Source organism: Pongo pygmaeus, chromosome 10 (assembly GCF_028885625.2).
Source record: "Pongo pygmaeus isolate AG05252 chromosome 10, NHGRI_mPonPyg2-v2.0_pri, whole genome shotgun sequence".
Lineage (NCBI taxonomy): Eukaryota > Metazoa > Chordata > Mammalia > Primates > Hominidae > Pongo > Pongo pygmaeus.
The window spans coordinates 119,390,444-119,418,342 of NC_072383.2; the positions used below are offsets into that span (position 1 = coordinate 119,390,444).

The 27,899-nt window shown below is 52.1% G+C and overlaps 1 protein-coding gene across 5 annotated transcripts; it reads left to right on the plus strand.

Moving 5' to 3' along the window:
- The first annotated feature begins 1,278 nt into the window (after positions 1 to 1,278).
- CABP1 (calcium binding protein 1) lies at positions 1,279 to 27,899 on the plus strand. Of its 5 annotated transcripts, none has more exons than XM_054443633.2 (7): positions 1,282 to 1,987; positions 16,648 to 16,827; positions 20,432 to 20,462; positions 20,750 to 20,893; positions 21,286 to 21,395; positions 21,621 to 21,768; positions 27,450 to 27,899. In XM_054443633.2, exons 1-7 carry the CDS (start codon positions 1,340 to 1,342, stop codon positions 27,473 to 27,475), a joined length of 1,287 nt encoding a protein of 428 aa, XP_054299608.1. In that variant the 5' UTR covers positions 1,282 to 1,339; the 3' UTR covers positions 27,476 to 27,899. The 5 variants fall into 5 exon arrangements, with proteins under 5 accessions (XP_054299609.1, XP_054299608.1, XP_063503192.1 ...); XM_063647122.1 differs by lacking the exon at positions 1,282 to 1,987 and adding an exon at positions 9,342 to 10,456; XM_054443635.2 differs by lacking the exon at positions 1,282 to 1,987 and adding an exon at positions 10,491 to 11,309.

Below are 27,899 nucleotides of genomic sequence, written 5' to 3' on the forward strand. Positions count from 1 at the left end.
TTCACTTCCCGGGTTCAAGTGATTCTCGTGCCTACAAGTGGCTGGGATTACAGGCGCCCATCACCACGCCTAATTTTTGTATTTTTAGTAGAGACAGGGTTTCACCATGTTGGCCAGGCTGGTCTCGAGCTCCTGACCTCAAGTGATCCGCCCACCTTGGCCTCCCAAAGTGCTGGGATTACAGGTGCGAGCCACTGTGCCCGGCCTCGTGTATCCTTTTAATGAGGCCGAGCGGTGACCAGACTGTGGATGGCATTGGGGCCAGGGACCAGAACAGGGAGAGCCTGGGAGGAACCCCTCCAGCCCCCCGCAAAGCTCAAGCACCGGATACTAAAGAAGAATGGTAGATGGGGCCTCATGATGTGCTGGGGGAAGGGAACTGGCTTAACTGGATGGTCCCCTGTCCAAGCACTGGGCTAGGCCTTTTGTGTGCATAGTATCGTCTGCTGTTACCAAGAAATTAGTTATGCTTCTCATCTGCATTTTACAGCAGAGGAGAGCAAGGCTCAGAGAGGTTGATGACACCTGCCCAAGTTACCCAGATGGTAGGTGGCAGAGCTGGGATTTGAGATTCAGATCAGGCCTGGGAGGCTCCCTGACTGCCCACCGAGAGCAGGAATTTCTGTAGCATCTAGAAAGGCGTGAAGGTGAAAGAGGGGACAAGAGCTGGAGGGGCAGCAAATGGGTCCTACCTGAGACTTACCATCATCAGGTGCTGCCAGACCTGGCTTCTCTTCTATTCTGAGAACTGATATCCTGTGGCTGACTTACCAGGGTCGTCCTAGTCCCCCCGCACGGTATTGGGAGTGGAGGCAGCCCTACACGGAGGCGCTGGGAGCGTTTCCTCCCAGCAGTGTCCTGTCATTGCATTCCGGCCCCTGCGTTTGTAGGCAGTGGTGTCACAGAGTGCCTTCATGCTTCTCGGGTCTCCGGTTCTCCCCGCACCTCTGTAGTCCTCATTGCCAAAGTTGTACCCCCTGGAGAGTGCACCCTGCCTGCATTTCTGGAGGTTCGGGCTGTTCCGGGGCTCTGCAGGAGCCTCCAGGCGTGATAAAGAGCGCTGCCGGCACTCCCGGGGTCTCGGCCTCTTTGGGGCCCATTGCCAAGCCCCTTCCCTCCTCGTGCTCCCGCTCCGCGTTGCAGCGTCCCCTTCGCCGCCAGGGGCCGCCCGGAAGCGGGGCTCCCCCAAGGCGGGGCGGGGCAAGGGGCGGGGCGCGGCGGTACCTGGGCCGCCAGGGAGCCGGGGGTGGGCTCTCCGGGGACAGCCGGCAGCGCCCCCAGATCTGCACCGCCAGCCGCCGGGAGCTCCGGGCTCCGGGCGTAGAGGCTGCGCTGTCACATGGGCGGCGGCGACGGGGCCGCATTTAAGCGGCCGGGGGACGGCGCCCGCCTCCAGCGCGTCCTCGGGCTTGGCTCCCGCCGGGCGCCCCGCTCTCTGCCCGCCGGGGGCCCCGCGCCACGCCGCACCGCGCCGCCCCCGCCGGGCCATGCGAGCGCGGGCCCCGCCGCGATGAGCTCGCACATCGCCAAAAGCGAGTCTAAGACGTCGCTGCTGAAGGCGGCGGCGGCGAGCGGGGGCATCCGGGCTCCCCGCCACGGCCCTGCCCGGGACCCGGGGCTGCCTAGCCGCCGGCTACCCGGCTCCTGCCCGGCGACGCCGCAGTCGTCCGGGGACCCCAGTTCGCGGAGGCCCCTGTGCCGGCCGGCGCCGCGAGAGGAGGGCGCGCGGGGGAGCCAGCGTGGGCTCCCCCAGGCGCACTGCAGGCCCCGGGAGGCGCTGCCGGCCGCGGCGTCCCGACCTTCGCCGTCGTCGCCGCTGCCGCCGGCCCGCGGGCGGGATGGGGAGGAACGGGGACTGTCCCCGGCGCTCGGCCTCCGGGGCTCTCTGCGAGCCCCGGGCCGCGGGGACTCCGTTCCAGCCGCCGCGTCCGAGGCTGACCCGTTCCTCCACCGGCTGCGCCCCATGCTCAGCTCCGCCTTTGGCCAGGTAAGGGCCGCGCCTCCCGTCAGCGCTCCGGGGAAAGGCGCTCGGGACCCTGCCGGCCGCGGCTGCGCGTCCACAGCCTCCTCCCGCGGTCCGTGGCCCCCCACGGGTCACGCCTCGGCTCACCTCGTCCTCCCCGGGCCGGCGCCGTTGCCGGCACTCTTCCTCCCCGTGCCTGGTTCAGCACCCCGTGCGCTGTCCACGCTCCGGGCCTCTTGGGGCAAGGCCCTCCCCGCTAGCCTCCCTCATACCCGCCGGAACCCGCCAGTCCTGGAAGAGAGCGACCTCTACGACCGTCCTGGAGATTTGCCGGGGTCAAGGAGGGGCGCTCCGAGCAGGTGGCACCAAACCCACTCCTCTGGCCTCTGGCCAGTACCGCCAGGGAGCGACTCAGGAGAGCAAGCGGTTTGGAGTCTGGGGGTCAAGAGAGGGGACCTCAGAGAACACAGAATTACTTGAGGGCGAGGGACACTGGCCACTGCCTATCATGTCCCTGAAAGCCTGAGAAAAGTTAGGAGATCCAAAAATATGAGGAAAGAAAAGAGGTGTCTGGGTAGGCATGGAGGGGCATGCAGAGCTGTGGCTCAAACTGGAACTTTGGAGTGGTTTAAGGAGACTGTCACTCCAGGGATGCCATTGGAAGGGTCAGAAAGGCCACGAAGAGGTCATCAGTGGTTCCCTCAGGCCTTTCCCTCAAGAGTCCCAGGCACCTGGGAGCCTGCCCTTTAAAAGCAGCTCCGTAGTCACAATTCAGGTCTACAGTTTGAGGCTGTGCTGCTGGGGAAACAGGCTCAGTAGAAGGAAACCTCTGAACTCCTGAGGAAAAAAGCCAGGGTTTCCCCTAGTTCGGAGTCTGTAATCAAGTCAAACTCATTGGCACAGCTTTGAGACAGTTCTGTGGCAGCCTCCGAGAGGTGTCATGCAGAGGTCTGATTAGAGCATTTGCGTGGTTTGTAGGGAAACAGGGGGGCCTGTGCCTTTCTGTGCTGAGATCTAGCATAAAGAAGCCGTTTCAAGCTCCTGGTTTGCCACGCTGGATCAGAATTCCAAGGAGGCCCTGTGTGTTTTGCTTCAGATCTGCACATTTCTTTTCAAAATACTACTCGGCAGTGGCTGATGCTGGTGGAGGTCTGACATGAAGGCAGGCCGCACGTGGATTTGGGTTGCGTGGGGCTGCTGTGGTGGGGCCATAGGGCAGTGGTGTGTGGCTTTGTTCCTGCAGGGAGCCCTCGTTAGCCGAGTTAGCTGGAAACAGTTCTCTGGAGTAGAGATTTGGATGCAGAGCCGTGAGAGTTAGTGAGGCGATGTGTCAGGGGAGTTCACTGCAGTGGTTTGTGTTAATGAGGAGGTGTAGGCTGTCAGGGCACGAGTGGTCTTTGGATTGGGGCTGGGTTGCAGCAGGAATGCTGGGTTGTTGAATGGGTGATACCAATTCGTTCATTTATCAATTATTTGTTGAGCATTTATTAAGGAAACCTTCAGGGGTTTCCTTAGTTCCTGTGGTTTGTTTGTTCAGACATTTGCTAGACACCAGTGAACCAGATAGCCAGGGCCCTGGCTGTACCTAGCAGTTTGGAAGGGTAGGTCATTGGCCTAGAATCATACACTTTCTGGTTACTCAGCTTGCTGCTGATCTGACTCAGCTCCTGAAAAAAAAAAAAAAAAAAGAGTCCTTTCTTTCCTGTCTTGCAGAATTTGCCTACATGAGCCCTTTCTGAGCTCCGAGCATTGTAGCGACGTGCTTTTGTTTCTCCTTCTAATTTCTCAGTCATTAAATGAATTCTCCGGCCCAATGTTCTGAAATGTCACCAGGGTCACCTGAGTCAGAAGGAGCTAGAAGTTCCCATCAAATATTTACTACCTCCCTGTGGAAGCTCTTGCCTCTCAGAGCTGCGGGCTTTTACTTTAAAGCCCAGCACATTCAGTTTGGGCTTCCATCTGACACCTCCAAGTCATCTACGTGAGCAACAACAGCAAACCCTGGCTGGGACTTTTGTGTCAGAGCCTCCAGTCTCCTGTGACAGAGAGGAATTAATCTTTTCTTCCCTTTTCTCCGTATTGAGATTTCTGTCCTTAGAGGCAGGGTCAGAACCAAGAGAAGTCAGATGGGGTTCTGAATACAGAAACTTTTAGTTAAGATCTGCTTAGGACAAAATACAGCCCTGGGGAAGTATATTTTTCATATCTCCCCAAGTTTCATTTGTTTTTAACTTAACTGAATTGCTTAACCTCATTAAGTCTATTTCTTTTTTAAAAAATATATTTTATAATAGAGACAGGGTCTCACTATGTTGCCCCGGCCGTCTGGAAATCCTGGGCTCAAGTGATCCACCTGTTTCAGCCTCCCAAAGTGCTGGGATGACAGGCATGAGCCACCGTGCCTGGCCAAGTCTGTTTCTTTGCCTGCAACGTAGGGATCATCAGGGTGCTTGGGAGATTAAATGAGATATGGAGAGATAGAGAGAGCTTGGCCCAGGCCTGGCACGGAGCCCTTGCTAACTCTATCAGTGTTAGTTATTTTTCTTCTTTGTTGTTGTTGTTGATTAACTACTAAGGCCTTCTTCCTTTTCATTTGTAATAGTCTCAGTCTCAGAGAGCCAGTGTTCAGAATGACACTGAAGGCACCAAGATGAATTCCTACCTTAAAGGAAACAGGGATGAAAACTCTCCCAGTGACCTCATAGAGCATCCTTATTGATATGCATGGAGACAGCATGGTTCTGAGGCTAAGGTGTGGAATGGTGGCTTGGGAGATAGCAGAGATGCAAGTTCTAATCCTGGCTCTGTCACTTTCAGTCTCAGTGACCTTGGGCATGTTATTTTCTCTCTCTGGTCTTGGTTTCTTCATCCAGGAATGAGACTGACAAAAACTGCTTTGCAGTTATTAGGAGGCTTACACAAGATTAAGGATATCAAATGCCTGGCTCATAGTGGGTGCTGGATAAAGGGCAGCCTTCATTAATGTTATTGCTGTTATTAATAGGGTAATTGAATGAGGGCCTGGGTAAGGTACTTTGAAAGCTGATTCTGAGCCAGGTGAGGATGGCTATTAAGGGAAGGAGCTGAATGTAAAAGGATCTTTCGTACTCCCTCTTTGTGGCCAGCTAGGGACATGCCACCCAGCTGCCTAGAGAAGATGTGATGTCAGAAATTAACTCGGCAGAGGCATGATGACATGGGGCTTTGGGTCTTGGAAGACTATTTTAAGAAACAGGCTTTCTGCCCCTTACCCTGAGCTTGAGAAGAAACATGCCTGGTGGAGGAGGCAAATGTGGATAAAACCCACAGCTCTGTCCCATCCTTCCCATTTTTCCAGCTGTAGAAACATGTCTCCTAATACAGTTAGGCTATCCCTGTTGCCATACTGCTTTGCACATAGCAGGATCACAGTATTTAATGAATGAATGAATGAGTGAATGAATGGAATCACCAGCCTCCAGACTTCAGAGGCTTCCTTAGTTCCTGTGGTTTGTTTGTTTATTTTGAGACACAGTGTCACTCTGTCACCCAGGCTAGAGTGCAGTGCTATGATCTTGGCTCACTGCAACCTCTGCCTCCAAGATTCTAGCCATTCACGTGCTTCAGCCACTCGAATAGCTGGAATTACAGGTGCCTGCCACCGCACCTGGCTAATTTTTGTATTTTTAGTAGAGATGGGGTTTCACCATGTTGGCCAGGCTGGTCTCGAACTCCTGACCTCAAGTGATCCGCCCACCTCAACCTCCCAAAGTGCTGGGATTACAGGCGTGAGCCACCGCGCCTGGCCAGTTCCTGTGGTTTAGATGGGGAGAGAGTCCATGGTGGTTTGGGTCATGGATTTAATTGCACTAAGCCTAGGTTCCTAAGATAGGGCTGTGTCTATTCCTCACTCCTACTCCAGTCATGTGTCTCCCTCCTTCTCTCTGAGAGGGCTTGGAGTCCCTATAGGCTTTCTCTGGGGCCTGGGGAGAGGGAAAGCGAGGGTCAGCTTGTGGCTAACGTCAGCCACAGGTGATAGGAGTGGCTTGGAGTCAGTTCAGTGAGAGTCCTCCAGGAGGTCAGCCTTTGCCTCCAGCTGTTTTTTGAGAGGCAACAATGGCACTTGAGGCCTCAGTCTAGAGCCCACTGCACAGTGGACAAAGTGTCTTCTTATCTTCACAGCTACCTGTGAAGGTTAGCATCATCAACTCCCCCCACCCCCACCACAACAATTTTAGAAATGAGGAAGGCTTGGCCAGGCACGGTGGCTCGCACATGTAATCCCAGCACTTTGGGAGGCTGAGGCGGGTGGATCACTTGAGGTCAGGAGTTTGAGACCAGCCAGGCCAACACAGTGAGACCCGTCTCTACTAAAAATACAAAAATTAGCTGGGTGTGGTGGTGGGCACCTGTAACCCCGGCTACTTGGGAGGCTGAGGCATGAGAATTGCTTGAACCCAGGAGGTGGAGGTTGCAGTGAGCTGAGATTGTGCCTCTGCACTCCAGCCTGGGTGACAGAGGAAGACTCTGTCTGGAAAAAAAAAAAAAAAGAAATGAGGAAGGTTCAAGAGAGAGGAAGTGACTTGTCCAAAGGTCATATAGTAAGTACATGGCAGGGCCAGGTGTAGTGGTTCACATCTGTAAGTGCAGCACTTTGGGAGGCCAAGTCAGGAGGATTGCTTGAGCCCAAGAGTTTGAGGCTGCAGTGAACTATGATTGCACCACTGTACTTTAGCCACAGTGACAGAGTGAGACCCTGTCTCTAAAAATAAGTAAATAAGTAGGTGGCAGGACTGTGCTGAGAATTGTGGTCTGCCTGTCTCTGAAAATACCTGCCTGTTCTGTATGTGCCATGCTGCTTTGGTGGGAGGTCACATAAGCGTGTTCCCTGTTCGTCAGAAGCATCTGCAAAGCACCTCTCACATTACAGTCCAGCTTTCCCTGAGTTTCTTAGTACCGGGCTGTCATCCAAGTTCAAAGGCTGGTGATAGCTCAAATGCTGGTGATAGTTCAAATGCTGGTGATAGAACTGACCAGGGCCAAAGGCCAGCCTCCCTTCTAATCAGGAATAATCAGCAATGAGTTTATCCTTCTCATCCCTCTGATCCTATTATTCCATTCCAGCACTCAAAATAGGGCTTCTGGAGGCCCAAGGGCTGCTGCCACAGTGGATAGAGATGGGAGGTGAGGGCATATAACATGCTTCACTCCTTACAGGAAGCCCCCACCGTTCAGCCTTTTTTGTTTTTTGTTTTGTTTTGAAGAGACAAGGTCTTGCTCTGTCACCCAGGCTGGAGTGCAGGGTACAATCATAGCTCACTGCAGCCTCAAACTCCTGGGCTCAAGTGATCCTCCTGCCCTAGCCTCGTGAGTATCTATGACCAGGGGCACAGCCGCCATGCCTGGCTAATTTTAAAATTTTTAATAGAGATGGGGTCTTGCTATGTTGCCCAGGCTGGTCTTGAACTCCTGGCCTCAACTGATCCTCCCACCTCAGCCTCTTGAAGTGCTGGGATTATAGGCATAAGCCACCATACCCAGCTGTTCAGCCCTTTAAAAATTTCCTACTGAAGGCTGAGCCATCTGTCCCTCCTGCCTACCTGCCCAGCTCAAGTTAGCTTAAGTAAGCTTTAAAGCACATCGAAATCCCTGGATCCCTTGCTATCCTCAAACCTCAAGGTAGTATCAGCTCCTGCACCTGCCCCCAAAGCAGGATGGGATTTCTTCAAAGTGTGTGATTTTTCCATAGGGACCTGGTTTTGCCGGCTCCTGTCTCCTGTTTCCAACGACAGAGGCATATCCCAAGGTCGACAAGTGGGTGCTATGCCCGGAATGGCCTGCAGGGGGCAGGAACCACCAGATTTGACTGAGTTGATGCCCTGCTGAACAAATGGATGCCACTCTTGGCCCTTTAATACCAATGCTGGGCAGGGGAAGACGGCGCTTTCTAGATGCTTGGCACAGTGCCAAGCCCTTTGCATGTATTATCTCATTAGCTCCTCACAAGAGCCCTGCGGGAGGTGCCATTAGAATCCCTATTTTATAAATGAAGAAACTGAAGCCGAGAAAAATCAACATGTCCTCTAGGCCACATGGTTACTAAGCAGCAGACAAGAATTTTTTTTTTTTTTAAATAGAGATGAGGTCTCACTATGTTGTCCAGGCTGGTCTCAAACTCCTGGGCTCAATGATCCTCCTGCCTTGGCCTCCAAGGATTACAGGTGTGAGCCACCATGCCCGGCCCAGGACATGATTTGAATCCAAGTCAGCGTGACTCCGCAGTCCAAGCCTTTTTTTTTTTTTTTTTTTTTGAGACGAAGTCTTGCTCTGTCGCTGAGGCTGGAGTGCAATGATGCAATCTTGACTCACTGCAATCTCCACTTCCTGGGTTCAAGGGATTCTCTTGCCTCAGCCTCTCGAGTAGCAGAGACTGCAGGCACCTGCCACCACGCCCAGCTAACTTTTGTATTTTTTTTTTTTTTAGTAGAGATGGGGTTTCACCATGTTGGCCAGGCTGGCCTCGAACTCCTGACCTCAGGTGATCCACCTGCCTATGCCTCCCAAAGTGCTGGGATTACAGGCGTGAGCCACCGCACCCCGCCCCAAGCTCTTAGCCTCTACATCAGTGCTTCCCAACACCGGCTGCAGGCTAGAATTACCTGGGAGTACTGAGCAACACCAATGCCCAGTGCCCATCGGAGACAGAATTAAGTCGGAATTTCTGGGGAAGCTCCCCAGTTATGCCAGTCTATAGCCAGCATTGAGAATCTCTGCTTTACGCTGTGCTGTTTTGGCCTTTACATATATCCACCCATTCATACCTGGACCTTAACCTGAGCTTCCCTCTGGGGTCCCTAGTGAGCACTATTGTTTCAAAGGAGCCTACATATGGTCTATTTTCTAGATTTTGCCTGCAAGTCTTTCCTGAGCCCCTAGACTCAGACAGATTCCCCTCATTCACATTCTCAGAGTTTTTGTGTTTTCCCTTCATAGCATTTATCTGAAATGTAATCAGATAACCGTGTCCCAGTTCTAATATCTCCTGCCCACCTGCTAGAATGTAAGCGCCCTGAAATCAGGAACTGTGTTTCTCTTATCCTCCAACAACGTTCCCAGAGCCAAGCATGGTGCCTGACATTTCTCCACTGGACAAGTGATACTTCTTTCTTCCATTTAAATAATTACTGATCCAGTAGCTATTCGGTGTCTCACACTTTCTCATGTATGCTATATAAGCAAGCTAGGGAAAACCCCATTTTCCAGTGGAGGAAACTGAAGTTCAGGCATGGGAGGCAGCGCTGGGCATGGTGGCTCATGTCTGTAACCCCAGCACTTCGGGAGGCCAAGGCAGGTGGATCACCTGAGGTCAGAAGTTCAAGAGTAGCCTGTTCAACGTGGTGAAACCCCATCTCTACTAAAAGTACAAAAATTAGCCAGGCATGAAGGTGTGCGTCTGTAATCCCAGCTACTCAGGAGGCTGAGCCAGGAGAATCTCTTCAACCCAGGAGGCAGAGGTTGCAGTGAGCTGAGATTGCGCACTGCACTCCAGCCTGGGCAACAGAGCAAGACACTGTCTAAAAAAAAAAAGAAGGTGGCAGAGCTAGACTCAACCCCAGGCCTCCCCGTCCTTCCCATTCATCGGAGTCCACTGACCCCTGCCTGGGCCTGCTTCCTTCATGCTGTTTCCAGGAGACACGCATCATCACCCTCTTTTCTGTTCTTTAGTCATCAATACCCGCCCCCCAGGCTCCTCCTCCTCCATCTCCCCCTCCAGAGGTTTGGCCCAAACAAGGCTGCTGAGTAACTCCCCTGACTAAACCGTTGCGTGGTTGTCAGCAGCAGCACCGGGGAGGTCAAAGAGTTATCCAGGGACCTCCTTCCGAGCTCCCTAGGAGTGAGCACCCTCTGGGCAGCGCCCCTACCCATCTTCCTCACAGGAGTTCTGAGCAGCCACCCCACACGGGACAAAAGTTCCTGGGAAAGGAGGCTCTCCGGGCTGAAAACTGAGCTAGCGTTCAACAATCGGCTTGGGAGGAGTTCTGCTTCCAGTCTATCTCTGGTGCCCCCTGCTGGAAAAAGCTGGGTGCAGGAAACAGGGACACTTGCACGCGGGGAATCTGGCTGGGGCTGTAGGTCTCAAACCGGACATCTGAGGTGTGAGATGAATTCATATCAAAGCCGACCCTGGAGGGACGAGGAAGAGCCAGTCACCTAAAAAGCTCCAGCTGTGGGACCTCGAAGAGCGCTTCGTAAAGGGCTTCTTCTCTGCTCGGCACCCCAAGGAAGCTGGGGAGAGGTCTTTGCTCTGGATGAGGTAGGGGGCGAGGAGGAGGAGGTTCAGAGACCTTTTGCTCATGCCCTCTCTGCCTGCGCTGCCTCCGTCATGCTCGCCTCGGGGCCATTTCCTGGTTTCCTTTGGGTCGGAGAAATTGCACACAGAGCAGAAGGATCTGATCTGACTGTTGGCTCATCTGCGCTGCCGGCCCCCGAGCCTCGTCCCATTTCAGTGACAAGGCAAGTGTGAAAAATGGAGCATGATGGAGGCGTCACCAGACCTCCCAGGCTCTCGACTGGAGCCGCAGCTCTCAATGCAGCTGGAATTGCCAGGGGCAGTGAGTGCTTGTCCAGCTCACTGCTCTTTGGAAGGGGCATTCATCTCCCTGAGTGCTTGTGTGTGCATGCATGTGTGTGTGTGTTTGTGCGCGTGTGTGTGTGTGCATGCACGTTTGTGTGTGCGCGCACACACAAGGCTGGGAGCTGTGCGGCAGGCACCCTGGCTTCGGGAACCCAAACTAGCCAGCTTCCCTTTCTGGGCTTGCTGGCCTAATTCCCAGCCGCAGCTGCCATTCTGGGCCCCCCTCCCTGAGGCCATCTCCCTGCAGATTTGGCAGCGGGGAAAGGAGGGGCCCAGAGCAGGGGAGAGAACCAGAGAGAGGACTGAGCGCTAATCTGATGTAGATGATCCGGCAGCCTTCTCCAGCTTGGTTCCCCTCTGCCATCAGCTCTCCAGGTGATTTTCCCTGTGCCCTGCACTCTCCCCTTCTGCTTTCATCTCCTTAAGAAAGTGGCCAGAAAGTTAAACCCACACACAAACACACACACAATCCACCCAAAAAAAAAAAAAAAAAAAAATCGGAGAGCAGGAGCGGGCAGACGAGTAAGAGAGCACGCGCGCAAGAGAGGGCTCACATCCGTCCTGGAGGAAGAACGGCACAGACGGAGGGAGGCTGGGGTTGGCAGAGATTGGGACGGAAGTCCCTCAGTCCCCCAGGAGCCTCCTTCATGGACCCGGGGATCCCAAGAGGGGCTGCCTCCACTTAGGATGGGCAACTGTGTCAAGTCTCCACTGAGAAATCTCTCAAGGAAGGTATGTTTTTGGAGTTTCCAAGATCTGGGGCTGGGGATTGGGGGTATCTCACCATCTGTCTCAGAGGTTGGGCACAGAAAGGGTAGCTGGAGCTTGCTACCCTTCCCAGGGGTTCTGTCCAGGGCTGCCTCCCTGCTTCTACCCCAAACACCCTCCTATTGCCGTTTTCTGTGTCCCAGGCTTTGGGCATGGGGGTCGGGGTGAAACTGTGTTTGGGAATTTGCACAAGGCTTAGGAAAGAAACTGTGTAGCTTTGGGGTTTCTGGGATGTAAAATGAAAAGGGTGGATCCTTAAGATGTCAGTGAACTTGACTGGCACCTCAGTCATTCAAGGGACTGGCCGAGTCCCTTAAAACCGGCAGAATCTGAAGACCCTTCCCAGCAGCAAGGCCAGGGACTCATTCATATCCTTTGAGGGTCTGTGAGCCTCTCTGATGGCCTCTAAGCCTTCAGAATTGTGGATTTTGAAGCAGACCATTGCTACTGAAAGGAACCAAACAATAATTCTTCCTCAATAATTCTTGAGTTAAGTCAGAGTATCTCAAATAGGACCCGAGTGGCTTTAGGGCCCAGGAGTTTTTCCATTAAGAAGTAGGCTGCCCGGGTGATGTGTTGAGCAGGGGTTGCATGTAAGTCACTTTCTGTGGTGGTTTTATCGCCAAACACTTGGATTTTTTTTTTGTTTTTTCAAAAATTCTTTTTAGAAAGAAAATGATCATCTCTAAAGCATCTTTCATGCAAGGCTGGGTTTGCACCTATAGGGTTTTGGGTTAGGTGGGCTCTGCCTATTTTTCTAGCCCTCTGTAGCCAGGCCATAGAAGAGACTCAGATATTATTTAAAGGAAGAGGGAATGATGGGGTTGTTTTCCTCCAATTCTTCCATTTTCCAGACAAGGAACTTGATTGACATTCAGTGGGAGGGGTTAAGTGACTTACCTATGGCCTTGGGTGAGCTATTGGCGTCTCTATCCCCAACCCCATCCTATCTCGGTCAGTTTAACAGCCTCTCAATTTAGGACGTTTTGGGCTTTTCTGCTTGTCGTCTTCCTCATTTGGCTAAGCTGCTCACATCAAATTCCTTCTAATCTTCGCTGTTCCTTGGATCCTTCCAAGGGCTTGTTGTTTCTTCCATGCACGCCTCCCCCATAATCTGGTATCTTCTTAGGGGAGTCTTCTGCATCGAAAGTGCCCTCTGCGCTGTTCCAGAGAAGCAGAAAGTGATCTGAATTAGCCCTTGTAATAGGTTTCATCCAGAGCTTGAGGAAGTGAACTTAAGAACAAGGATTATCCTTCTGTCCCACCCATCTTCCCTTACACAACAGCGTGCTTATGAGTCAGATTACACAGGCCTTGTCTTTCTGGCCATGTGACCTTAGACAAATTACTTAACCTCTCTGTTCCTCGATTCCTTTGTCCATCCATCAATTGGACATACCAATATCCACCTCTTAAGGTGATTCTGAGAATGAAATAAAGTGCTGTGCACAGTGCCTGGCCTATAGTAGTCAATAAATGTTAGTATTCTTGTCATCATAACCATAATTATTCCACTCTGGGTTTTAGAGAAGCGGGATGGAGGAGAAACAGGAAATAGGAGAGATTTTCAGTCCATAGAGTAAAAGATAAAAAAAACTTAACTGCATTCAATTTCATGTTTCTATCATAGTATTAATAATTGCTTTTTTTTTTCTAAATATCTACAACATACCTAATGTCTGTTATCTCATTTTCTCTTTTCCACTACGTAGTTCTTTTGGCTGTTTTATAGAGAAAGAAGCTGGACTCAGAGATAGAGCCTTCCTAAGGTTACACAGTCGATAGGAAGCAGAGCTGGGATTTAAACCCTGGTCTGTGTAAAATCAGAGCTGGCATTTTATTTTTATTTTTTCCTCTATGAGAGGCTGCCTCTCTCTTTCCCCTGCTGTCAGAAATGTTATTCATAGATTTCTGGATCTGACCTTAGAAGTCGTCTAGTCCAAATTCCCGCTCAGCGCATCAGTCCCCTCCCCGCTCACCAGGCACTCCCTCATTCGGCTTCTCCTTGAAGACCTTCATTCGGCAAGAGGGAGCTCTGATGTGCATACTCTTGGTCAGCTTGTGTTATTAAAAAGCTGTTAGGTCATGAGGCACACTTGCCCCTTCTGTTGCCGTGCCACACTTAGGAGACGTCGCCTTGGTGCCAGGAGAAATTGTCGGTCCATGGGTTGCTGCCCACTTGGCTTCCTAAGCGGTATCTGGGGAACTGGAAATGGTGAGAGGCAGCCTGCACCAGGCTCAGAGCTGGGCAGGACCAGGCTGTCAGGTGCCATCATTGGCCAGAGAAGAATTGCAGCCTCTGGGGCAACTTGGTGCCAGGCAGTATTATGATGAAGAGATGCAGTGGAAATTCCCCAGCTACCACTGCTCCATTCTTCATGGGAGCAAATTCCTCTCCATCCTTCTCATTTCTTTTCTGATTGGCAGATGCTCCCCCACTTCCTCTGCAGCCAGAAGTAAATGCCTTCTGGCACCCAGCATCTCTTAAATTACATCACTGCCACCACCATCATCATCGCCATCATTGCCATCACTATGGCAACTCTATTTATTCACCTCCTCTTGCCATGCCCTAGCCACCATGCAGAGCACTTTATGTGTATAACTCATGACTTGCCACAGGAATCCTGTGACTAGTCATGATCATCTCCCACAGTATGAAGAAGGAAACTGGAGCACAGAGAGGTGAAATGACCTGCCCAAGGTCACACAGCAAGCAAGTGGCAGAGCCAGAATTTGTCCCTAAGACTGTTTGAGCCCAAAGCCACCAGGCTAAACTGCCTTTTAAAGTTGTTTTTTTGTTTTGTTTTGTTTTTTGGTTTTTTGTGTGTGTTTTTGAGATGGAGTCTCGCTCTGTTACCCAAGCTGGAGTGCAGTGGCGCATCTCGGCTCACTCTGCCTCCTGGGTTCAGTGATTCTCCTGCCTCAGCTTCCCAAGTAGCTGGGATTACAGGTGCCCGCCACCACACCCGGCTAATTTTTGTATTTTTAGTAGAGACGGGGTTTCACCATGTTGGCAGGCTGGTCTTGAAGTCCCAACTTCAGGTCATCCACCCGCCTCGGCCTCCCAAAGTGATGGGATGACAGGCATGAGCCACCACGCCCGGCCTGCCTCTTGGAGTTCTGTGCCACCTGCTACCTCCCCGCCTTCCTGGGTTATGCTATCTCTGAGCCAAGTGCAGAAGATTCAGCCAGAAACAAAAACGCTGACTCTCTGCAGACATCTCCTGAGACTGGTTCCTGGGGTTCGGCCAGTCACTGTCATCTCAGGCATGCTTTGATCCACTCTCCCAGATGGGAAGGTCTCTCTTGTTCTGCCTTGCTCTAGTCTTGCCTCGCTCTAGTCTAGGTCCCAGAAGTCTGAGGGAGTGAAGCTGAGGCTCTGAATCACAACTCTTTGGGATATCAAACCAGGAGGGGCTCTTGGCCTGTCTGACATCCCTCAAGTTCTGGGATCACCTAAAACAGACATTTATTGCACTCATCGAACTTGACCCTGGGACTGAGTTCTTTCACCTCCAGCCTGAGTAGCTGCTTCCCCTTTGAGGAACCAGAATACTGCACCACCCTCTCTAGGCCTGGAAGGGGCTTAGGAAGTTGGAAGGGAGTCTCGGTCTGTAGCCCCCCAGGGCTTTGGGGAGAGGAAACAAGAGAGGACACGGTGGGCAGGGGGTTGTTCTGCGTCTCAACCTGGAAGGACAGGCTGCCCCTGGGTCTTGGGATGTTCTCCTAAGCAGGGCCTTCTCTGCCCTGGAGGAATCTGACTGCAAGTAGAATGCAGTAGGATGAAAGGATAGGGTGCGCAGACCTGCAGTTCTCAGACAAAGAGCCCTCAGGGTTTCAGCTCCTGTCGCTCCTTGGGAAGGTCCTACTGTAGCCAGATCCCCCCACATTGAAGGAAGGTATGCAGGCTCCAGGCTGAAGGCAGAGTGCAGGAGCTGGATTCTGTAGAGACACTGGGCAACCCGGGAGGCTGGGGAGAACTGAATGTTGTGTCTGGATGCTGCTGTTGTCCTAAGGGGAAGGTCTGTGGGCAGTGCTGACTTTTTATAGCCGCATGGGAACCTTCAGGGCGGAGGATCGGCTGGTCAGGGCCTGGGAGCACGGCTATATTAGGTAAGCAGAGAAGGCCCCTGCCTTAGCCTCTAGAGGTCCGGCACTCTGGGCCAGGCAGGGAGCCAGGGAAGGCGGAAGAGAGGAAAAGGAGAACTGGCAGATGGCAGAGAGTGTCTAGTCTTGAAATCACAAACTGGGTGGAATCCTAGCTACGGATGTGCCTTGTGTGGTCCACCCGGTGCTTTAAAGCAGATCTGGTTACACTGGGCTGGAATTAAGTAGTGCTACCTCTTCAGAGGGGGCACCATCTCAGGCTAGGTGCGGTGGCTCACATCTGTAATCCCAGCACTTGGGGAGGCTGAGGCAGGAGGATCACCTGAGATCAGGAGTTTGAGACCAGCCTGGCCAACATGGTGAAACCCCATCTCTGCTGAAAATACAGAAAAAAAATTAGCCGGTGTGGTGGTGGGTGCCTGTAAACCGAGCTACTCGGGAGGCTGAGGTGGGAGAATCACTTGAATCAGGGAGTCAGAGGTTGCAGTGAGCCAAAATCATGCCACTGCACTCCAGCCTGGGCGACAGAGTGCGCTAGCCACACACAAAAAAGGAGGGGGCATGTTTCCACTTTGCCCCAGTCCCCACCTCTCACACCCTGCCTGTTTCATTTATGTCAGCAATGGCACCTGCATGTGCAACCTCCGGTCTGGCAGACCAGCCAAGCCTGGTCTCCATGCTGCCAGCTCCGATTGCCCTCACAGCCTTCCAGCAGGGATCTGGCTGGGGTAGGACAAGTCCGTTTGGGAGCTGGGAGGAATGACTTAGCCCTGGAGATTGATTGAACTGGGAGGTTGGGAGCATTTTGGGAAAGGATGTTATTTCATTAGGCTCTGAGTGAACACTTCCCATTGGTGAGAATAGAAGCCCCCCGCTGCTCCTGTCTCTTCATGCACATGGGTGTGTGATTCTGTGTATACGTATGTGCCAGTGCATGTGTGTGTGCACGTGTGCATGTGCCACACAGAGGGCATCACATTCAGCTCTCCCCGGAACCACCGTTTCCGTCAAGGATTGGAGACTCCGTCTGTTGGACCGATTTGATGCCTGTGCACTCTCAGGGCTCTCTGAACCCCGCTCCTTGACTCTCAGTGTCCCCTCTTGTGGAAAGCCCCTCCCGGGATCAGGAGCCAGGCTGGGCAGGGAGGTGACACCCTGCCTCTCTTTTGCATTTGCTTGGTGCTGGCTGAAGATGTGCCAGGAGGAACAGACCAGCTACATGGTGGTGCAGACGAGCGAGGAGGGGCTGGCGGCCGACGCCGAGCTCCCGGGACCGCTCCTGATGCTGGCCCAGAACTGCGCAGTCATGCACAACCTACTGGGCCCTGCCTGCATTTTCCTGCGCAAGGGCTTCGCTGAGAACAGGCAGCCTGTACGTAAGTTGGCCCAGTGGAGCCCGCTGAACTCGGCTTCACAGGGCGTGAGGAGGTGCTGGGATGAAGAAGGGGTCTATACAGAGCTCACACCCCCAACTTATGAATCTGATCCCCAAAGTTTTCCACTCATGGCTACAAAGTGCTGGTGAGTCCATATCCACCAGCAAAATAATAGCAATAACAATAATGATAATAATAATAATATCAGATACATTGTTTTGAGCACTTACTAGGTGAGCACTATGCCTAGTGTGTTGGCGGATTGCTTCATTTAAGCCTCAGAGCAACTCTAAGAGGTAGGTGCTTTTATCATCCCCATTTTACAGATGAGAAAACTGACTTGGGCTGGGCGCAGTGGCTCACGCCTGTAATCCCAGCACTTAGGGAGGCCGAGGTGGGTGGATCACTTGAGGTCAGGAGTTTGAGACCAGCCTGGCCAACATGGTGAAACCCCATCTCTACTAAAATACAAAACTTAGCTGGGCGTGTTGGTGTGCGCCTGTAATCCCAGCTACTCGAGAGGCTGAGGCAGGAGAATCGCTTGAACCCAGGAGGCAGAGGTAGCAGTGAGCCAAGGTCGTGCCATGGCACTCCAGCCTGGGTGACACAGTAAGACTTCAACTCAAAAAAAAAAGAAAGAAAGAAAGAAAACTGGCCTGCAGAGGTCACATGCTCGAGGTAACAGCTTGCTGGTGGTAGAGGTAGGATTCACACTTGGGTAGTCTGACTCAAGAGCCTCTTGTGCTCCTAATGACAACTCCGTATACGTGGCACTATCTGGTAGAACTTTCTACAATGATGGAAATATTCTAAATTCCGTGCTGTCCGATACAGTAGCCACTAGCCACATGTGGCTGTTGACCACTTGAAATGTGACTAGTGCAACTAAGGAACTGAATTATGGATTTTATGTTATTCTTACTCAAATTTACGTAGCCACATGTGGCTAGCGGTTACTGAATTGGCCAGCTTTCTACAAGTAGCTAAATAATTCAAAGAGAGGAGAGGACTAATGAGGATGTTATAGAGGTAAACATTTGTAGGTTGCATTTATTGAATGCCACATGCTAAACACTTTAATAGCTTGTCTCACTGAATGCACACTAAGGCCCTGTGAGGTGGGTACTGGTATTAACCCATTTTACAGATGAGACTGTGGCTCAAATAGCAGAGTGACCTGCCTGAGGAAGCAGATCTGAGCTTCATACTCAGGTCTGTCTGCCTCTAGAGCCCAAGTGCATCTCCCCAGCCACATGAACTGGGGAGAAGGGTGTGTTCCTGCACCCCATTCCACCTGACCCTGAGTTGCTGCACATGATCTTCCTGGCATATTAGTGGGCATCCCTGGCTCTACTCCAGGGCAGAGAATACACATAGCTACTGCTGTGCACGGGGAGTGTGATCCAAGGACCAGCCATCAGTGCTCAGCAGACCAGCTCTGGTGGCGGGCACACCCCGTGAAGGGGCACCTGGCTTTGCTGGCCCTGGGGCTTTGGGCGTACAGGAGGAATGGGAGGGGCTGCCATGGGGTCAGCAATGCCTGTTCCTCCTGAGTCCTGCAGAACTGGGCCCTGGGGAAATGGGAGGCTGCTTAAGGCTGATGCGTGGAAAAGGATTTATTGGGTCTCAGTAGCTGGTCCTAGGGCGTGTGCTCTGCATGTATGTGTACACACGTGTGCTTACTCACTCGCTTTCACGGACTGCTGGTATGACCCATTGCACAAAACATCCTTTTTGGTCACCCAAAAATGTCTAGGAACATATGGGTTTGTGTTGGAATGGCTGTGACCTACCCTTGAGCCAGGCACCATCACCAGCTTTTTTTTTTTTTTTTTTTTTTTTGAGACAGAGTCTCACTCTCTTGTCCAGGCTGAAGTGCAGTGGTGCAATCTTGGCTCACTGCAATCTCTGCCTCCCAGGCTCAAGTGATTCTCGTGCCTCAGCCTCCCGAGTAGCTGGGACTATAGGCATGCACCACCATGCTTGACTAACTAAAACAAGGGTTTTTTTTTGTAGAGACGAGGTCTCACTATATCGCCCAGGCTGGTCTCAAACTCCTGGCTTCAAGTGATCCCCTTGCCTTGGCCTCATAAAGTGCTAGGATTACAGGCGTGGACCACCGTGCCTGGCCCATGGCGAGCTTTTTAGGTGAACGTCCGTGCAGTCATCTCAGAGACACGCCTCCCTTCGGGTGACTCCTATCCCCAGCCTGGCGGAGCTGGGAGCTTGCAGCCTGCTCCCTCCAAGCTCACACTCACTCTCAACACTGTCCTGCCACACAGAGCCGCCTCTGAGCCCTTGGTCCTATGCACCTGGTTGTCCCATGAGATGTGACTCAGCAGCCCTTCCCTTTCTAGATGATCTGCAGATGTTCTGGTGTTGTCGTCTTTTGTCCTGGGGCCAGTTTGGAGTGGCTGTCTCTACCCAACCAGGCCCCATTGGCTGGAATGGCCTGCGTGCACAGTGGAGGTGCCACACGCTCACTGTGGCATGCCTGCGTGTCCGTGTTCACGAGAGGTATGCGCATACCTGTGTGAGCCTCTTCAGGACGCGCACACCTGCCTGGTGTTCTCCCTGCCCAAAGGCAGAGAGCTGCAACACGGAGGAGGCTGGACGCTGAAGGCCACTTTTGGAGTCTACTAACCAGGTCCAGCTGGGCACCTGTATCCATTTCATGCCAGCCTGTCTCCCTCCTGGGCAGGCCCAGGGCGACTGGCAGCTCACCAACCTGAGCTTCCTCCAGGACTGCTCCTCAGAGACGTCTCTGCCATCTGTTCTGACGCCTAGATTCAGGGTTGCCTTGATTGCCCAGGAGACCTGAGCACTGCTTGAGGCTGGAGACATGTGCTTTTTGGACCCTGGCTGCAACCAGAAGCACTGGTGGCCCCCGGGGTCCTATGTGGTGTCCTATGACAGGGGAACGTATAGGGATGGGGGTCAAATTGGAGAAGGTGGGGCAGTGCCTGGGAAGCAGGCACAGCCCCATTCTGCTGCCACGTCTCCTCCTGACTCCTCCCTGTCCTCCTACCCCCACTTCAGGATAGCCCTGCCTTCTCTCCCCTCCTGCACCTCTTCTGTTGTCTTGCAGCCTCTGCCGCCCCTACTCTTCCTGTTTCATTGGGTGGTGCTCTCTTCTGCCTGTTGTGACCTCCCTGGACCCTGTTTTATTTGCAGGTTTTTGCCACCAGACAAGCTCTGTTCCCTGATTCATTCTTTTTTTGTTTTTTTTGAGACAGGGTCTCACTCTGTTGCCCAGGGTGACAGAGTGCAATGGCACCATCATAGCTCACTACAGTCTCAAACTCCTGCTGACCCATTCTTGTATCTGGAACAAGGGGCTGGAGGCGCAGAGGTTCTGTGCCCAGGCTGGTGGGGCTGGTGGCTCCTTGGGCATCTCCTGTTAGGGGCCCAGGAGCTTCTATGTCTAAGGGAGATGTGGGGCTTTCTTTTCCCCTCAAGGACCTGATCCAGGCACACCTGTGCTGCATCCTCGTCACCTCCTACCCAGTGCCTGCTGCCACTTGGATGGCCCCCAGGTTAGATATTTTGTGACTTCCAGGTCCCTTGTCGCGGCTAATAGGACATGTTCTTTTGTTTCAGGATAGATCACTGCGACCAGAGGAAATTGAAGGTAAAACTGTGCCCCTTGGGGGAAAGGACTGCCTAGCCCTCTAGGAAGGTGTGGGAAGGGAGGTTGATGGGAAGAGAGGCCCCTGGGAATGGGGCCTGGTGCAACGCGGGGTATCTTCTGTGAAACCAGCTGCTGAAGGCGTGCACAGGAGGCAGGAGAAGTGCCCCAGCATCCTGGGAAGCTCCTGGGCCTCTCTTTCCATGCCTGTGGGCCTTTGGGCTGCCTTTGCCCACAGGGTCTCTGCGGGTCCTACCCCCGACCACATCCACCCTTGCTCACTTCCCCAGAGCTCCGAGAGGCCTTCAGAGAATTTGACAAGGACAAGGATGGCTACATCAACTGCCGGGACCTGGGCAACTGCATGCGCACCATGGGCTACATGCCCACCGAGATGGAGCTCATCGAACTGTCCCAGCAGATCAACATGAACCGTGAGTCCCTCTACCAGGCATCTGCCTCCCTTCTGGTCCTCACCCTTGCCGTCCTCTGCAGTCAGACAGGACTGGCTTCAAATTCTGCATCCACCTCTTTCCAGCTCTGTGATCTGGGGCCAACCACTTACCCTCTCTGAGCCTCAGTTTCCTCACCTGTAAAATGAGGGCCGAATTGGAGGAGTGGAGCCCAGAAAGTAGATTAGGGAATATCTGTAAAACAGCCCAATAACTGGCTCACAGGAAGAACTGAACAGAGGACTCTTGTTATTATTAAGTTTGTCTCTGTCTGACGAGCAGGTCAAGGAGGGGTTGCCCATTCTGTCAGTTGTCTAGTTGGAGACAGGGAATGGGTATATCGGGGGTGACCTAGCCCTTTCCTCTTTTTCCAGTGGGTGGCCATGTAGATTTTGATGACTTCGTGGAGCTAATGGGGCCTAAACTCCTGGCAGAGACAGCAGATATGATTGGTGTAAAGGAACTGCGAGATGCTTTCCGAGAGGTAACGGACAGAGGCAGGCAGGCATGGGGCGGCTATTGGAATCCTATCTGCAGTATAAATACTTCAAAAGAAGCCTGAGCCCCAAGTCCCAGATCAGGGGAGGGAGCTTGGACAGAGAAAGGTCTCTGGTAAAGGGGGGCAATGACACTGGAGAAGGAGCTCAACTTCCCAAAGTTGCCAATTGCCATGTTGGGGCGACCTCTCCTCCCTTCTTGCCTTCTCTAGTTTGACACCAACGGTGATGGGGAAATAAGCACCAGTGAGCTGCGAGAGGCTATGAGGAAGCTCCTGGGTCATCAGGTGGGACACCGAGACATAGAGGAAATTATCCGAGATGTGGACCTCAATGGGGATGGACGAGTGGACTTTGAAGGTAGGTGGGGCTTGAAAGTGGGAGAGAAGCAAGCCAGCAGTGGCCATCCATGGAGCCATCCAATTGTGTATCCATCATGCAACCATCAGTCCACCCTAACTTTCCAACCCCCAGCCCTTTCATCCTCCTATCCCTCCATCCATGCCCCCGTCTAATCCACCTCCAATCCCTTCCCCTTGCATCTATTCATGCATCTGTCCATCTCCGTCTATCCATCCTCTACCTTTCCATTCATCTGTGCATTTATCCATCCATTCATCTACCTATCTATCCATCTGTCCATCATCCATCCATCCATCCATTTATCTACCCATCTATCCATCCATCCATCCTCTACCTATCCATCCGTCTGTCCATTTATCCATTCATCCCTTCATCTACCTATCTGTCCATTATCCATCCATCCATTTATCCATTCATCCATCCATCCATCCATCCATTCGTCTACATAGTTATCCATCCATCCATCCATCTACCTATCCATCCATCTGTCCATCCATTCATCTACCTATTCATCTATCTGTCCATCTTTCCATATCTATCTCTCCATCTTTTCATCTGTTTATCTCCTTATCTGTCCAGATGCCTATTTATCCATTCCTCCATCTCTAAACAATCATTCCTATAGCAATTTATCCATGCATTTATCTGTCCATTCGTGCATCTATTCATTCTTCTCTACATTCACCCATGAATCTATCTACGTATTCATCTACTCATATAGATCTCTCTCTGTGTTCATACTTCTAAACTTCCATTCACACACTCATGTCTCTTTGTCTGCATATACTTCTACCCATACTTGCCTTGATCTATCCATCTGTTCAGTCATTTCCCCATCTATATCCATCTACTCATCCATTCACCCATCCCTGTGTCCATCTGCACCCATCCTTCTCTATCCATTTATCTGTCTACCCATGCACGCATCCGTCCACAGTAGGTGTTTTCTGAACATTACGTTCCTCAACTTGACACTCAGGCTCCCTAAGATCTGATCACAGCTCACCTCCCCAGCCACAACTCACAGTCCTTCATTCACACTCCACCAAAATACTTGTGATCAGTGAAGCTGCTAGGGTCCCTCTTGAATACACTGATCTTTTTGCCAGGAGGGCTTTTTTGTTGTTGTTTGTTTGTTTGAGACAGAGTCTCACTCTGTTGCCCAGGCTGGAGTGTGGTGGCAGGATCTTGGCTCACTGCAAACTACGCCTCCCAGATTCAAGCGATTCTCCTGCCTCAGCTTCCCAAGTAGCTGGGATTACAGGCGCCCACCACCATGCCCGGCTAATTTTTGTATTTTTAGTTGAGACGGGGTTCCACCATGTTGACCAGGCTAGTCTTGAACTCCTGACCTCAAGTGATCCACCTGCCTCAGCCTCCCAAAGTGCTAGGATTACAGGCGTGAGCCACTGCGCCTGGCCACCAGGAGGGCTTTTATCCTGTTTTTTGTTTGTTTGTTTGTTTTTTTTTTTGAGACAAAGTCTTGCTCTTGTACCCCAGGCTGGAGTGCAATGGCATGATCTCAGCTCACTGCAACCTCTGCCTCCTGGATTCAAGCGATTCTCCTGCCTCAGCCTCCCGAATAGCTGGGATTACAGGCACCTACCACCACGTCCAGCTAATTTTTGTATTTTCAGTAGAGATGGGGTTTCACCATGTTGGCCAGGCTGGTCTCGAACTCCTGAACTCAGGTGATCCGCCCGCCTCGGCCTCCCAAAGTGCTGGGATTACAGGTGTGAGCCACTGCACCTGGCCTATCCTGTTTTTTACTTGGGCTAAGTTCTGTTAGCCCAACAGACATTCTTCATGACTCGACAGTGGGACTCCTTCTTCTAGCACCCTTCCCTGGTTCCTCAAACTGAACTTCCTCTTTTCTGGGTTTTCACAGCACGTCAGACTCACCTGTTCTTCACACTGTCCCCTAACTGCTGGTTAGAGTTGTCTTCCCAATTGACTCTGAACTTTGAAAGAAGAACCCTATTTTCTTAATCTCTGCATTTCCTGCATAACACAGCTAGTGCTCAGTGAAAGGTTATTTATTTATTTATTTTAAGACAGGGTCTTGCTCTGGTCTTGCTCTGTCGCCCAGGCTGGAGTGCAGTGGCATAATCTCGGCTCACTGCAACCTCCGCCTCCCGGGTTCAAGTGATTCTTGTGGCTCAGCCTCCCGAGTAGCTGGGACTATAGGGGTGCGCCACCATGCCTGGCTAATTGTATTTTTAGTAGAGACAGGGTTTCACCATGTTGGCCAGGCTGGTCTCGAACTCCTGGCCTCAAGTGATCCACCCGCCTTGGCCTCCCAAAGTGCTGGGATTACAGTCGTGAGCCACCGCGCCCAGCCTCAAAGACTTTCTTTTTAAAGAATCAATAATAATCATAATAGTTATAATTTACTGTACACTTATGTGCAGTCATTGTACTAAGTAGCTTTACACATATTATTACATTTAATTCTCACAATGACTCTATAGATTGCATTATTATAACCTCATGTTACAGATGAGGAAACTGAGGCTCAGAGAAGTAATATAACTAGCTCAAGATTGCCTGCCTACTAAGAGGCAGAGCTAGGGCACAGCCCCAGGCCTGAAATCACAGCAGAATGCAGTCTTGTGCACGACGCCATGCGAGGCACTACGGGATACAGGGAAAGGGTAAAATGTTGACTCTGCGCACCAGGAACTTGCATTCTGAGCAGAAAGACAAGATAAGCATGTGCCAGAGACCGTGAGTGTCCATAACACAAAGGCTGGGAGGTTTTCTCTCAGGAGCAATCGGCCTTCAAGGCCGGGGAGCGTGGATAGTTGGAGAGAAGGCTTTGTTATCACCAGATCTGAAAATCTCAGGTCTCCCTGTATCCAGGTAGCGCCCACCACAGATGACAGCCTTGCTCCTGAAAGCCTGGCATCCCCCATTCATCCTACGAGGATGCACTGTACATCTGCTGTGTGCTAAGATCTGGTCTCTGCCTCGAAGAGCCCAAGACCAGCAAGAAAACCAGAGAAAACAATAGCATAATCCATGTGTGCTGGGGGAAGCACAGGGGGCTGCGATAGAGGGGGCGCCTGTGCCAAGCTGCAGGGAGGGTTAGGGAAGACTTCCTGGAGGAGGTTATAAATAATCAGAGCCCCCCAAAATGAGAAGAGTCACCAGGTAGAGGGAAGGGCAGGTATTTACCCAGATGAGTTGAAAACCTGTGTCCACACAAATCTGTACATAGATGCTCATTGCAGCTTCATTCATAATTGTCCAAACTTGGAAACAACCAAGGTGTCCTTTCAGTAAGTGATGGATAAATAAACGGTGGCACATCCAGACAGTGGGATATTGCTCAGTGCTAAAAAGAGATGAGCTAGGCCAGGCGCTGTGGCTCATGCCTGTAATCCCAGCACTATGGGAGGCCGAGGTGGGCAGATCACTTGATGCCAGGAGTTTGAGACCAGCCTGATCAACATGGTGAAACCCCGTCTCTATTAAAAATACAAAAAAAATTAGCTGGGTATGGTGGTACGCACCTGTAATCCCAGCTACTTGGGAGGCTGAGACACAGAATCGCTTGAACCCGGGAGGCGGAGGTTGTAGTGAGCTGAGATGGTACCGCTGCACTGCAGCCTGGGCAACAGAGCAAGACTCTGTCTCAAAAAGAAAAAAAAAAAAGAGAGAGAGAGAGAGATGAGCTATCCAGTCACGAAAAGACATGGTGAAGAGGGGACACAAATGCATCTTACTAAGTGAAAAGCCAATCTGAAAACACTGCATACCATATGATTCATCTATATGACATTCTGGAAAAGGCAAAACTATGGAGACAGTAAAAAGATCAGTGGTTGCAAGGGGTTGGGGGGAGGGAGGGATGAATAGGCAGAGCAGAGAAGATTTTTAGGGCAGTGAAACTATTCTGTATGAGGCCAGGTACAGTGGCTCATGCCTGTAATCCTAGTATTTTGAGAGGCTGAGGCAGGAGGATCACTTGAGGTCAGGAGTTCGAGACCAGCCTGGGCAACATGGTGAAACCCCGTCTCTACTAAAAATACAAAAAAAATTAGCCAGGCTTGGTGGCGCATGCCTGTAGTCCCAGCTACCTGGAGAGTTGAGGTAGGAGGATCGCTTGAGCCTGGGAGGTCAAGGCTGCAGTGAGCCGAGATTGTGCCACTGTACTCCAGCCTGGGTGACAAAGTGAGACCCTGTCTCAAAAATAAATAAATAAATAAAAAGAAAAAGAAACGATCTGTATGATACAACAGCAGAGGACGCATGTCATTATACATTTGTCCGAACCCATAGAATGTACATCGCCAACAATGAACCCTGATGTAAACTGTGGTCTCCAGGTGATAACAATGTGTCAGTGTAGGTTTCTCAGTTACAACAAATGCACCACTCTGTGTGGAATGTGGTTGGTGTGGGAGGCTATGCATATGCGGGGACAGGGGCTGCAGAAAAAAATCTGCATACTTTCTAATCCATTTTGCTGTAAACCTAAAATTGCCCTTAAAAAAAGAGAGAGAGAGAGGCCCGGCATGGTGGCTCATGCCTGTAATCCCAGCACTTTGGGAAGCCGAGGTGGGCAGATCATGAGGTCAGGAGTTCTAGACCATCCTGGCTAACACGGTGAAACTCCGTCTCTATAAAAATACAAAAAATTAGCCGGACGTGGTGGTGGGTACCTGGTCCCAGCTACTCGGGAGGCTGAGGCAAGAGAATGGCGTGAACCTGGGAGGCAGAGCTTGCAGTGAGCCAAGATCATGCCACTGCACTCCAGCCTAGGCGACAGAGTGAGACTCCATCTCAAAAAAAAAAAAAAAACAAAAAAGAAAAAGAAAAGAGAGAGAGAGAGAGAAGGGGCTGGGCATGGTGGCCACACCTGTAATCCCAGCACTTTGGGAGGCCAAGGCAGGAGGATTGCTAGAGCCCAGGAGTTTGACTTTACAGTGAGCTATAATCATGCTACTGCACTTCAGCCTGGGTGACAGAGGGAGACTCTGTCTCTACATTAAAAAAAAAAAAAAAAAAAAAAAAAAAGAGGAAGAAGAAGAAGGGAGGGGGTACAGGTTGCTTTCAGAAAAGCTGAGAGGAGACCAGCCTGGCCAACATGGTGAAACCCTGTCTCTACTAAAAGTACAAAAATTAGCCAAGCGTGGTAGTGCACACCTGTAATCCCAGCTACTAGGGAGGCTGAGGCAGGAGAATCGCTTGAACCCAGGAGGTGGAGGTTTCAGTGAGCTGAGATAGCATCACTGCACTCCAGCCTGGGTGACAGAGCAAGACTCCATCTCAAAAAAAAAAAAAAAAAAAAGTGCTGAGAGGTGAGAGAGAGAGTGCGCCAGCTGCACCTGAGGGGCTGAAAAGAAGATCTGTGTAATTGGAGCACAGAGGTTGGGAGTTAGCCCGAGAGATATGGCTGGTGATGTCAGCCGGGGCCAGATCAGGGAGGGCCATGAGGCTGTGTCAGGATATTGGAGATTTTCCAGTGGAGACCCGTGGGAGGTTTACGCAGGGGTCAGATCCGCAGATCAGAACACTCTCGCTGGCTGCTGTGTCCATGGATTGGAGGGGACAGAATGGATGGGGGACCAGCACAGAGCTGGGGCAGTGGCAATGGGGTGGGGTCTGAAGGCAGCAACCTGGAGAGGCCTCTGGCTGCTGCTTGCTCCCCAGCTGCTCCTCTACCCTTCTAGAGTTTGTCCGGATGATGTCCCGCTGAGGCCGCGAGGGCCCCTCCAGGACTGCCAAGCTCCCAAAGGCGGGGCTAAGAGGAGCCAGAGCTTGCCTCACCCGCTGTAGCCGCCGAGAGCCCAGGATGTACTGGCGGATGGGGCCTGCCTGCACCCCGGGGAGGCACCCACCCCGGACCCCCACCCCTCCGCACTGTGAAAGACTAACTCCTGCAACTGGAAAGCGGGGGCGCCCGCCGACGAGGAGGCCACCGTGCCAAGCCGGCAGAGGTCATGCCAGGCGCCAAGGGCCATGTGCCCAGCTGCTGCTGGCTGGGTGGGCCAGGGAGCCCGCCAGCAGACCCCACACAGCATGTCCGCCCCAGGGCAAAGCCTCCCACCTTCGCTCTGCGCCCGTCCCAGCTCGCCTCAGCCCTGTTATCTCAGAACCAATAAAAATATTTCCAAGAGCAA